The 13559-nt window shown below is 48.2% G+C and overlaps 1 protein-coding gene across 3 annotated transcripts in view; it reads left to right on the top strand.

Moving 5' to 3' along the window:
• Tenm4 (teneurin transmembrane protein 4) overlaps positions 1-13559 on the top strand; it is a 2359892-nt gene that overhangs the window by 2307103 nt on the left and 39230 nt on the right. For all 3 annotated transcript variants that reach the window (XM_026784248.1, XM_013350155.2, XM_026784249.1), the window contains 3 exons: positions 294-543; positions 2779-2799; positions 10974-11206. In XM_026784248.1, the coding sequence (XP_026640049.1) occupies positions 294-543; positions 2779-2799; positions 10974-11206 (504 nt within the window). The remainder of the gene's footprint in view (positions 1-293; positions 544-2778; positions 2800-10973; positions 11207-13559) is intronic.

The raw sequence follows: 13559 nt of genomic DNA, 5'->3' as shown, positions 1-13559 counted from the left end.
AGAGAGATATTCTGGGCCTGCCCACTTCTTGCCCATGGGGCCTTGGCTAAATTACTGGTCTGTTCCATCCATCATGGCAATGGTAACAGTACAGCCTCATAGGCCTAAGGTGAGAATCTGGTAGGTAAACCATGGAGCCTCTCAGCTTCCCCTGGGTTTCACTATGGTAAGACAAGCCTGGACAAGGCCTCCCTCCTATACTTTGCAGAAGTCCCAATAACATCGACCAACCCAAGGAAGAGGGACCCAGTCCCTGGCCCCTCACTGACGCTGGCCTCCTTCCCTCATCCCAGGCATCCTACACAAAGGGAACGGAGAGAACCAGTTCGTGTCCCAGCAGCCACCGGTCATCGGCAGCGTCATGGGCAATGGGCGCAGGAGGAGCATCTCCTGCCCCAGCTGCAATGGGCTTGCTGACGGCAACAAGCTCCTGGCCCCCGTGGCCCTTGCCTGCGGCTCTGACGGGAGTCTCTATGTGGGAGACTTCAATTACATCCGCAGGATCTTCCCTTCTGGAAATGTCACCAACATCCTGGAGATGAGGTATGGAAGGGGATTCCTTCCCTGGGATTCCTGGCAGTGTCCCTTGCCATCATGAGGCCCAACAGCCTTCCCTGTGGGGACCAGAGAAGGAGGCCATGACAGAGCCACACCTATGGGCTATGAGGACTTTTCACTTCCCAGCTCCATCAGGCACTGCCTCCCATGCTCTGAGATAAAGATACAGTGAGTTGTCCTTCACATCCAGATGACATGGAAGGCTGCTGACAGCCGAAAGTTAGTCCCCTAGAAGCCACTGTACCCTCTTTCTGCACTTACCTGATAGAATGGGCTACAAGAGTCTTCTTCTAAGGACCAAGGACACACGGCAAGCAAATGTCAGCACATTTGGTGCCAGTCCTTCAGTGTTCCTCAGAAGAGGTTAGCTCTGTCCAACCAGGGCTGAGGTGAAATGAGGCCCGGGGCTGATGCAGGCTGGGCCTGTCTGCTCCTTAGGGGCAGCAGAGCCCCCAGACTCTCAGCCCTGACCACGAGTGATGGAGCGCTGAGACCCTACGTCCAGCTGGAGACAGCTTGACTTTGCATTTTTCCGAAGTCCCTATGATACCTTTCTGTCGGCTTAGCAGCTACACAGGAGTCTGCTAATATTTTAATTACCATCTGTGGCCCCATGGCCCTCCACAGTCAGTGCCCTACTGGCCACCCAAGCCGCAGCCTGCAGGGACTTCTGGCTCCGCTGCCTCAGCTTGGCCCTGGCCGAGATATGCAGGTTTAAACTAAGTCTCTGTTGTTCTGTTTGCCAACAAGGACTTGTAGGTCAGATGTGGGGGTGAAAGCCTGCTAGATCAGAGGGACTGGGAAGCAACCAGCTGGCCTTCCTTTTGGGCCAGAGACCCAGGAAGAGAAGAACCTCTCCGCTCACCCCAAACCAAAAAGAAGGTCAAAACTCCATGGCCCCGCCCTACTCTTTCCTATGTATCTCTCTATCCGTATTCCTGGTTCCTCCAGATTCTCTATGGGTAATTCCAGTCAACTAGTTGCTGTCTCTAAACTAAGGTTGACTTTATTTAATTAACACAAATGCAAACTCAGGGTTCACAGCGTGATCAAATATCCCACAACATCCATAAACCAGGTCTCTTTGGAACCAAAGCCCTGCTCCAGGGTGGGCTCTACCGTTAGAGAGAAGCCACACTTCAGAGACAGGGGAGTTCCACTCTCAATTCCAAAAGAAATTGCAGGAGGTTTGTTTTTTACAGCTATTTTGGGGCAAAAAAAAAAAATCCACCTCTATCCTGGTTTGGAACCACATGACCAAGGCATGCTTGGGATGGAAATGCGTCCTCCAAAGAGTACGGACGGGCAGATAGCGTCCCACTGGTCACCAGTGCAGGAGCTCTGGAAAGTACGAACCATTATCACCCTTTGGCAGTTAACGGAAAGCAGACACGGGGGATTTAAAGTGTGTATCCATCTAAAATGGTACACCCAAGCCTAGGAGGCCACTACCCAGCCCTGCCCCACTGAAGAGTGCTCACCTGGCACAGTGTGAAGTGTTCCATCTTACAAAGCTCTTCTCTGCCAAATGAATCTCATTCCGCAGCTCACATGTAAAAGGAGGCCTCCCGTTTTCATATCCTCCAAACAAGACCACCTGTTTTCCCTTCCCCCCTCCTACCACTGTTGAGGATCACGTGAGACTCCAAGAGGGGAAAGAAGGAATAAGTGAGCTTAGGAAAGGAAACTCAGTATGGGGTTATCCAAGCATCTTCCTCCCATCTTTCCCTGATGGCCCCTTTCCTCTGGTTCACCCCCTACCTAACTGAACTCATTCTCCAACCCCATGCCATATTCTGAGTAGGCTCGCCAAGTTTCTAAAGCTTCCATAGGAAAACACACCTTACAGACCTGAAGCAGCAAGCCTGTGTATCTCTGGGTGTATGTCTGTCCAGGGAAGAGAACCCACTGCCCCTATGTGGTCTGAGCCCCTGCTAAGGCAGCAACACTGTAACCGGCCTATGTTCTTCCCAAAGCCAGCAGTAGGGTGCAGGTGGAGCTGGGGCCCTTCTGAGCTGTGTAGCTGTTTGTAAGTGATCTCACTGACAGAGTATCCAATATAAAATGTATCAGTGTCATGGCTAAGTCTTTATTTATTGCCGTGTTTACCGTGTTGTACAGTAGCGTTGCTGTCAAGTTTTCAGCCGCTAATAATGCGTCTAACCCTGCTGCTAACACCTCCTTCTCTCTTCTATTCCCTGCTCTCCTGTCTTCTGTCAGAAATAAAGATTTCAGACATAGGTAAGCCAACCAGTGGAGAATTTCCCGCCTCTCCCCTGTCTTGCTGTTGCATGCTGTATGGTAAGCCCTGCTTGTCAATCCCAGACGGCTCAAGGGCAAAGGAGCCCTGTGTGATTAGAAGCTGATAGGGGATAATCGGTTGCAATCACAACACCCCACTAGTTGTGGTGGGGTAGGAGGGCGAAGATCTGAACTCCTTTGACCTGTGGCAAAGTGAGGTCCCCGTAGTCTGTGGATGTGACAGACTGGAGTAACAGGGAAGAACTTGAGAGCCACAGCCTGATGAGTCCTCAGAATAGTCCATCCTCTATTGAGTTCAGTGACCGTGGTGGGAAGTACCAAGACCATCTTATGGAGGGGTTAACTATGAAAAGAGACAGATTCTAGACTGCAGAGTCAGAGCACTGGCCATGCCAGCGACCCCTTCCAGAGGCTCTTCCAGGCAGGACATCACAGTGACTTCATGCAGAGGACAGTCCTCACACAGAACTGTGTCCATGTGTAGATTTGATTGCTGACCATGAGCAGACAGAGCTATGTTCTACGCAGCCTCAGGGGAGACTCTCAGGTGTCTACATGAGACTCTGATGGTGCATAGGATGGTCCTAGGTTGGGATAAAAGAAGGCTGTTTGGGGAATGATGGGACAAAGCCTGAAGTACCAGTCATTATTAAATTTATCTCTCTATATAACTATATGTGAGTAGGAATGGATGTGCATATATTATTTTAAGTAATAATTCATATGTGTAGATTATTTACTACATAGCAGAGAGTTAGACAATGCACATGGATACCATCTTATATCTGAGCCACCCTGTGAGGTCGACATCTGTGATTATAGCCAGTTTACCGGCAAGGTTAGGGACGTTTCCCAGTAATATGACCCTGAAGTAATTGCTTCATCTCCCATTATTTTTATCTTACGGTTATTAAAAATTATTCTAGGGAACAAAAAAAGATCTCTTCAAATTAGTCAGCACTTTCAGGCCCAGAAAGAAGTTCCAGAAACTACTATGGAAAAATGTTACTAGTGATCTTAATAACTGTTACAGTCTCTATATACTGCTTTGTAATTAGCCTACCACAATTTACCATAATTAAGATAATCATGATGATAAGACGTCGCCGTCTTTCCCCGTAAAGGAAATTAGTCCTTTGACAACCAAGGACACATATAAGAAGATAAATTCAGCAGAAATCAGGACCAAAAGTAAAAGCTAAGAACAACAACCATGGTCAAACCTTAAACTCTTAAGTCATGGCAGCCAGAGTAACCGTGGAAACATAGCTCTTTCCTGGTTCACACTGTCAGCAGTGGGAAACGTGCCCTTCCCTGTGCAGAAGTAGCCTGCGTTCACACTGAAGCCAATGCCCAGTGAGCTTCAAATGGATGACACTGAATTGCTCATAGGTCTCTTCTCTCAGTTTCTATATTGCAGAGGTTCACTTCATGTGTATCTTAAGTTAAAACCCGGCATTTAGCATTGAACCATTCAGTCCATGGTGACACCTCTGGAGACATGCCTGCAGTACTGGCAGACTCAGTTAGAAAAGTTGTGATTGTCTCTGTGTGTGGGTGTAGCCCACACACATATAGGTATGGGCGTGCGTACTTCTGACGTTCAGTGATTTTTTTTATGAATATGCATTGGTATTTTGCCTATATGTATGTCTGTGCAAGGGTGTGGAATCCCAGAGTTACAGACAGCTGTGAGCTGCCATGTGGATGCTGTGAACTGCACCTGGGTCCTCTAGGAAAGCAGAAAGTGTTCTTAACTGCTGAGCCGTCTCTCCAGCTCCTTCAGTGATCTTTTGATATAACCATGATACGGGGTCAAAAACGGGGCCTGTCTTCTTTCTATCCAGTGTTTTCTCAGGTGAGAAAAATCTGTCTCCATAGTGAACCACAGTGGAACCAGAGTGGAAAGGGGGCTGGCCCATTGCCAGCCACTTTCCTAAGATAATAAACCTGGGTTCCAACTGTGATTTTTTTTTTTTTTGGACTGGTATCTCACTATTAGCAAATCCCTTCTTCTCTCTGAGCCTTGGTGTCCCCTGTAGCTCGATTAATAAAAACCCAGAGACAGAAATTGGGGTTTAACCTGACGGTCAGAAAAGCAAAACAGCCAGCCACTGGCTCTTACCTCTACCTCAGTCTGAAATGGCGATCCCGCCTCCAGGAATCTCAGAATGAGACTGCATCTGAGAGCTGTCTCCTCCCGTTTTACATTCCTCTCTAGGGCTGGGCTTGAAGGTGTGCACCACTACTGCACAGTTTCTATGCCGAACTAGTGTGGCTGCTGGGATTAAAGGTGTGGGCCACCACTGCCTGGTCTGTAAGACTGGTCAGTGCAGCTGCTTTACTCTCTGAACTTCAGGCAAGTTTCATTTATTAAAATACAAATGAAACATCACTCTGGTTTTCTCTACTGGATATTGGATAGATTAAAGAAGTTTTAGAAGTTTATCTCCTTCATTGCTGCTTCTGTTTCTCCCATAGCAGCATTTGGCTCCGAGGGAACCTTGGCCCGTGTGTGTTTGTACTGCCAGGACAGACTTTTCTCTGTCTTTTAGCATCATGCCCCCCTGCTGTCGTGGGCATTCCCAGTAGCCATAGCCCCTTCAGCATCTGTACTGTGGATCTGTTCAGGAAATGAGCATCCTTATCTCTTCCATGGTTTCTTCCCCAGAGACAGGAGAACTGTCGGAAGTCTGTTCTTAGAAGTACGCATAAATATAATCTCCCTCAAACCAAGCTACACATAGAGTACTAACACAGAGGAGCCCCTGTCATGGAAAATAGATCGACAGGACAGCTTTATGTCAAGAAGATGTAGCTTCTCTATTAGGTACCAACACAAATATTCTAGAGACTTCTCAGAGTTACCAGATTTTCTTAAAAGCTGCCATTTGGGGCTGAGGACATAACTTAGATAGAAGAGCACTTGGTTAGTATTTCTTGAATTCCTCGGTTTGATCCCTAGCCTCACAGAAACTAGCATGGCGATCTAGGCCTCTAATCCCAGCCCTTGGGAGACAGAAGAAGGACCAGAAGTTTAAGACCATTCTTGGCTACATAGTGGGTTCTAGGTCCCCCGAAATATATGACCCCATCTCAAAGACAAAAACAAACAGCCACAATTTATTAACCATCTCAGTTTTTATCATAATGGATACTATATGGGGGGGTTATATTCTTCATATACTTCCAATAGTCCTTGGAAGTGGATTGATCACCCCCATTTCTCAGATACAAACATGCAGTCTACCCAAGCAAACGTCAGAATCATAGGACTTGAAATCAGTACCTATCCCAGAGTAATTCAAGGTGGTGGTGGTGGTGGCAGTGGCTTTTATGTATGGATTTTTGCCTGTTTATGTCTGTATAACAAAGGATTTTGGAGGTTAGAGAGAGCTCTAGGTACAGGACTGCAGTTACAGATGGCTGTGAGCCACCATGTGAGTGCTGGGAACTGAACGCAGGTCCTCTGGAAGATCAGCCAGTGTCCTTAACTGCTGAATCATTTCTCCAGTCCCAAGGTTTTATTGAGGAGACAGACAGACAGCTCAGCAGAGAAGAACCTGTAAAAGCGCTACAGACACTAGAAGCAAGGTCTGCGCTAACTGTAGTGGAAACATGAGGCTGCGGTGTGCTATCACAGAGAAGTGGGGGTCCAGGAACGGAGCACAGGTAGTGGGGTGAGCTTTCTCCCATCCCATGCTTTCGAGGATTGGATGGCTCGCAGCAGCCACACGAGGAAGGAGAAAGCACAGATTGTGGAGCCAGACAGGTAAAGATGGAAATTCACTGCACAGTTTGAGGTCCTGGTCCAGGACTTCATGTCTGTCCATCTCAGCGTTCTGAAATGTAAGAAGACAGTCCCTACATAAAGCAACAGTTATAGGGGCGGGAGTGAGGCCACGTGTGTTAAGTGCGGGCACAGAGGCAAGGACAGATCCTTATTCTTCCATGTCAGACACATCCCAATCCATGTGAGTTGGGGACCCTCCCCCAACCTCCTCCATTATGGATGACCCTGGGTAGTGCCGCAGAGATCAGGACACAGGGGATGCAGAGTAGCAGACACAACTGCATCCTTTATTGCCAAGCCAGTGTTCTTTTATAATACTCAAATCACAATCCAAGCTAGGTTCTCATAATGCTTGAAATAGTCACAGAAACGAACAACTTTGTTACAAATTATTTCAAGAGCTTTGTGCCCTAGTTAATCTAAACAAGAAGCCTGTTTGTTATGGGCATAACTTTTGCCGTTATATAACGTGTAAAAACATTTTATCAGAAGACGAAGCACAACCTAATCGTACCCTTTGACCTACAGTGCACATCTGTGTTCTCAAGGACCGACTCTTGGCAGGGCATTCTACTGATAGGAGAGGTTTGCCTCCTCCTTGCTTGGCCTGCCAAGCATGTCAGCAAGAATACCACCTCAAGTCACCCCTGCGCCGAGTATGTGATCAGCTCCCCAGCTCTGTTCCACAGGCTGCTGGGGCTGCAGTCTCAGGGAAGGCCCGGTGGGAGCCACAGACACGGTGCAGGTACCAGCGCTGGCTGGCATGAGGAAGAAATGTGAGGCTAGGGAGGTAGTTCGTTTGAGAGAGTGCTCACACAAAGCCCTGGGTTTTATCCCCAGCACCAAATACAGCCAGTTTGGTGGTACACAGCTATAATCCTAGCATTTGGGAGGCAGGGCAGGACAATCCCGAGTTTAGGGATAGCCTCAGCTACATGGAGGATTTGATGCTGAGTTCAGGGATGTCTTTATTTATATGATGAGTTTGATGTTTAGCCTGGGATAAATGAGCCCCTGCCTCAAAACAAACAACCATCGTGTGTGTGTGTGTGTGTGTGTGTGTGTGTGTGTGTGTGTGTGTGTGCGCGCGTGTGCGTGTGCATGTATGTATGTATGTCTCTAAAGGCCAGTGTGTGGTCAGAGCAGAGACAGCTGAAGAATGTAGAATGACCATTGACAGCTGAAGGAGACACAACATTTCATTGACTTGCCCCAGTTAAACCTTCACCTTCTCCATCCAGAGCAAGCATTTTCTTCTATGCTGACCACAAGATAAGCATAAATAATGCAACCATAGCTTTTAAAGACTTTGGAATAATGCTGCCAAGGCCTCCTTCTCCCGGAATTCACTCATTTGAGAAGCTCCACACAGGTGACACTTCTCCAGGACTGCAGGGCCATGTGAGCTGGAAACTCAAGGGGCTAATCTAAGTGGACAGGGCCTCCACCAGCCTCCCTCGGGGTCCTCTTCCTGCCAAGGTAGATAGTAGCCGTTTATCAAGAGTGATGCACACAGAAATGAAATAGTCCCCCTGCCTCCTGGCTGTCACAGGGAAGCTGGGAGCCCGGGATGCTCCAGTGTGACAAAGCAGGATCTAAGGTCACTGCGTTTTTATTAAGCCAGGATCAGGATTGTCTGGGAAGATTAATTCTGTGCCACCTTCTAAGTCCCAGGGGGACGTCTCAAGATAAACAGGATGTCTGGGCTATTTCACCAACCCCATGGGAAGTAAAAGGAAAGCTAAGTGATTTCGATGCAAACCCCACCTAAAGAAGCTGCACATGGCCATGTTGTCACTGAGGACAAGCTGCTGTGGGGGGCTGGGAAGCTGCGTGTCGCGCACTGGGCCTGCAGAAGAGAATTTCCCCTTTGAGCACGGGTGGGTAGAATGGAAGACGTATAAATAGTCATGGCCTCGTGTTTCGTGAGATGTTAACTAGCATGAACCCTAGGGCACACGAGAAAACGACCAGGGGAGTTTGCCAGGAAAGGTCCCTGAGTGGGCGCCCGGAGAGTAAGTGGCAAAGGGGATCAGGGTGGAAGAGTGGATGCAGGCAGGGTCAGACACCCTGAGGGGTCTGCTGTGGGTGTTCCTAGGCGGGAAGTCTGTGAGAGAAGCCTGAGGCGCATCAGGTTTGGAGACCCGTGCTTCCTTTGATGCATGGGAGGAGAGTCATGCGCGGTGAGACATGGTAATGACCTGGTGGGATGTGGGTCAGCCAAAGAAGACCTGGGCAGGAAGAGGATGCTGCCCTCGTTCACAGAGAGACAATGGGAGAGTGGTAGGGTCTGGAGAGGAAATGCCACCCAGAACAGCATGTCTTATTAGTGGAACTCGGGAAGAAAGCGGTAAGAGAGCCAGCTTGTAAAATGAAAAGTTTTCCCAAAGGACCAGGGATTAATCTCTCTGCTTGATAAATGTACAATATTGAGATGTAGTTTGGGGGACCAGTGAGTAGTTAAACTACACAAAAGAGCTGAAAGCTGACGTCACAGTGCACTCCCCGTGGCAAGCCCAGGACCCATGCACACTAGGCTTGAAGGGAGCTGTAATCAGGGCTACTGAGCAGCAGGATCTAGGCCTGTGGGAGAAGCCTACGTCATCTCCTGTGTGCTATGTGTCACTGCACATTTGACACACGTGGTTTCGTAAGAATGTTCCCAGTTTGTAAGCAAGCACTAACGCTCCCCTCTTCTAGCTGAAGGAAGCGGGAGGTCCAAGGGCCGCATGACACACCCAAGTTTCAGGGCCCACCTCGGAATGGAGACTGAGCTGGCTTCGTACCCTGAACACTTTCCCCAGCCTCTGGCTAGGATGCCACGTCCCTTTTGTGTCTGCATGGTCTGGCTTTCCTGTTACCAGAGTACAGTTTTTGTGACTTTCTTCCAGAAACAGGACCCCATCAGCACCACGCCTGCTCTGTTTCTTTCTCCTGAAGTTCCCTGCAGATTAGAAACTGATCCTGCATCCCATGTATGGCTGACTGCAGTGGGGAGACACCTGGGCTCCCGATTAAGTCTATCATGGGGAGCAACAGAAAATGGGGTGGACACTGGCAGGAGGCAGGTCTAGTCAGCATCTTACCTGTTGGTCCCAAGATGGAACTGGAAACCGCTTGCAAAAATCTTAGAGAGAAGCCAGGCAGTGGTGGCGCACATCTTTAATCCCAGCACTCGGGAGGTAGAGGCAGGTGGATCTCTGTGAGTTCGAGGCCAGCCTGGTCTACAAGAGCTAGTTCCAGGACAGGCTCCAAAGCTACAGAGAAAGCCTGTCTCTAAAAACCAAAAACCAAACAAATAAAAAAATCTTGAGAGAAAGACTTGTTTTAAATTCCTGGGTTGTTGTTTAAAGCCATGTGCCTGCATGTTTCTATCTTGAATTAGCCATCTCCTGTGAAAAACTTCATTGATAATCTTTTTAAGGAAACATGCCAGGACTAGAGGGATGGCTCAGTTATTAAGAATACCTGCTGCACTTCCAGAGGATTGGGTTCAATTTCCAGCTCCCACATGGCAGCTCACAGCAGTCTGTGACTCGCATTCCAGGGGATCTGATGCCCTCTTCTGGCTTCTGTGGGCACTGCACACACACAGGTTGACATACATCCACATAGGCAAAACACAAATACACATAAAAGAAGAAAAGAAAGCATGAGCTCAGCGTTTGATAGAGGCATTAGCCATCAAGAGGCCTGGTGGGGTTTTTTGGTATATGTATGTATGTATGCATGGTGTGAGGGTACATGTGTGTTCAGGTAGGCATCAGATATGTGTACATGCATGTAGAAAGCAAAGGACAAGGTTGGGTGGTTCTCTGGCACCATAGAACCTTCTCTTTGTTGTCAGTCTCTCAGTGGCCTGGAGCTCACCAAGGAGTGCAGGCTAGCTGGCCACTGAGCCCAGGAGTTGCCTGTCTCTGCCTCCTAAACACTGTGATTACTAGGACATGTTCCCACCGCTGGATTATTGTTTTCTAACATGGGTTCTGGGCACTGAACTCAAGTCCTGGCACTTGCCAGGCAAGCACTTTACCGACTGAGCGGCGTCCCTAGGCCAGGCAAGAGATTTTGCATTAGTAACTGAATGGGGCGGGGTGGGGGGGATCATTAGGCAGAGCTCTCAGGTGACCAGCAATAAAGACAACATCCTCATAAGAGCATCTTTCCTAGAATCAAATTGGTTGGAGGTGCATGTTGTAGATCCGCCATCCAAGTACTAAGCGGGCCCAACCCTTCTTAGTTTCTGAGGTCAAATGAGGTCTGGCACGCTCAGGGTGGTATGGCCATAGTTGTGTTGTACATTTCTAGCTAATGATGGAGAGAAGAAAAGCGCTCACCCTAGCCCTGCCTTCTCTTGCAGCCACAGCCCAGCACACAAATACTACCTGGCTACAGACCCCATGAGCGGGGCCGTCTTCCTGTCTGACACCAACAGCCGGCGGGTCTTCAGGATCAAGTCCACCACAGTGGTGAAGGACCTGGTCAAGAACTCTGAGGTGGTGGCGGGGACTGGGGACCAGTGTCTCCCCTTTGATGACACTCGCTGCGGAGATGGCGGGAAAGCCACAGAAGCCACGCTCACTAATCCCAGGGGTAAGGCCTCACATTTAAAACCATACCATCTGTTTGGTGTTGAATGAATATATATATAGATATATATACATATACATATACATATATTCAGTCAAATATATATTATATAATATATAATGTTACAATTATATATTTGACTGAAAAAAAAATATATATGTATATAGATATACTAGGACATGTTCCCACCTCTGGATTATTGTTTTCTAACATGGGTTCTGGGTACTGTAATATATAATGTTACAATTATGTATTATATAATATACATGTATAAATAGATTATATAATATTTATTATGTATATAATAGGCAATCATCAACAAGAGGCCCCAGAGACAGAGAGTGCACAGGGGAACTGTGGTAATTCCACCTGCCGGAATCCACCCCGGTTAACAATGCCTGTCTGTGCTCTTCTTTTTTTCTGAATGTCTGTGTACACTAGTCAGTGCAGTCAAAGAAGATGAAACCACATCAAGCACACTATCCAGTAAGCTGCTTTTGTCTAAACAACACAACGTGACTTCTCCGGGACAGTAAGCAGCCTCCTGGCTACTCATTTTTCGCAGCCGCGTCGGGTTCTTACAAACCGATGCCCCATCCCTTGCAGGCTTTCTCAGTTACTGCCACACGAAGGCACTGTCCTGTGCCTTCCTTGCATGGACGGTAGACTCAGTCTCTAATTCTCCAGTTTTCAATGATTTACCAAGTGCACAGAATAAATGAATCTTGGATGGGAAGTACTCTGATAGGACACAGGCCCTGAGATGTAAGAAGGAAGGGCTATGTTTGGGGCTCTAAGCTGAGAGACCTGTATGCCTGGAGACTCAGGAGGCCTGACAGGAGAGACACCATCATTTGCCCGCAAGCTTCCTCCAGAAGAGCTTTTAAGATGTTGCAAATGAGATAGCCAGAAACTTCCAGCCTCTAGACCCTCAGGCCCACTCAATAAAATGAGGGTAATAATACCCTCTATGCCTACCTCCTAAGACTGTTCCGGGGTCAAAGTTGATACATTTCACATGCCCCCTGTAAAGCTGTTAGAAATGGTTACATTGTTAAGGAGCACCAGGTTTCAAGGTCTGGTTTCAAATCAAAGCAGTAGACTTCAGAAAACTCGAGTATGCAAATTCAGGCTTTTGCCGTCCAGTAACTGTGTGATGTCGGGGGAGTTGTTGAACCTCTCTGAACCTCATTGTCTCCTCTGTATTCCAATGTCTACTAGGGACAGCTGGGTGCACAGGAAACATAACAGCAGAGGAGATCCCCATTACTGCCATTATAGTGTGTTATGTAACCACGCAGATGCGCCGGGATAGCATCATGACAGGTTGTCTCCCTGACTAATGGAATAGTCAGGTGACAACTGCAGGGGAAGTATTGTGTCGTCAACGGTTAAATTCCCTCTTAGTTGAGACTTCTTAGTAAGGAGTAAGCAGCAGAGAACAGGCCCAGGTTTGCACGAGATTCTTCTCTGATACTAGACGGCTCCAGCAGAGGCTTCTACCCTTTCCAACCTCAGTTTCCCGGTTTGTAAATAAGCAGGAAAGTTCCATCTTTCCAAATCTTACCCTATCAGATGCAGCACCCTAGTCTCTCAGAATTGAAACGGTTTCTTGCCGAGAGGTTTTTCTCCTCTCCTGGCGTTTCTCCGTTGTTCTGAATGCCTGCGGTCTCCTCCCTCACCCACCCAGATGGAGTGGCGGCACCATTGCCCGAAAGCCTGTAATTAGACCAGATAGGAGTGACAGGGATGCCGCAATCCGCAGTCACATCACAACAGGGAGGAGGAAAGATGTCCGTCTATTTAGCACAACAAAAGGAGAAAAATATGAAGTAATTAATCAGGGGGCAGATCACTTCTATTAGCCTGTGCGGCTGACTTCGTAAACAAGAAACCCAATTGTTCGTGGAGCGCTCATCAGTCCTGGCAGAGGGAAGGGAGAGACGGGGCATAGCCAGGCGGACAAGCAGACTCATGCCCCGCTGCCGAAGGAAGGAAATTAATTGCCATTCCAGGCAGGACCACAGCAAAGGCTTCCAGCCCTGAAGCTGCCTGCACATGGGTGTCAAGTTCTCTTCCAGCCTCCCAGACCTTTACAGAGGGATGGGATGAGCATTCTGGCCGTCACTCAGGTACCCCTGGAGGCCTTAACCCATCCTGCTGGCCTGGAAGAGACGCAAGGACCTGAGAGCCCACCTAGGCCCTGGAAGCACACAGTATTGGCTGCTGGTTCCCGGTCACAATGGTCACTGATGAATATTGGGAACTAGCAATTCCAAGTCAGTTGTGCCTCCAACTGTGTGTGTGTGTGTGTGTGTGTGTGTGTGTGTGTGTATGTGTGTATGAATCTATGTGT

Source organism: Microtus ochrogaster, chromosome 22, assembly GCF_000317375.1.
Source record: "Microtus ochrogaster isolate Prairie Vole_2 chromosome 22, MicOch1.0, whole genome shotgun sequence".
NCBI lineage: Eukaryota > Metazoa > Chordata > Mammalia > Rodentia > Cricetidae > Microtus > Microtus ochrogaster.
This window is presented reverse-complemented; position numbering and strand designations above follow the sequence as displayed.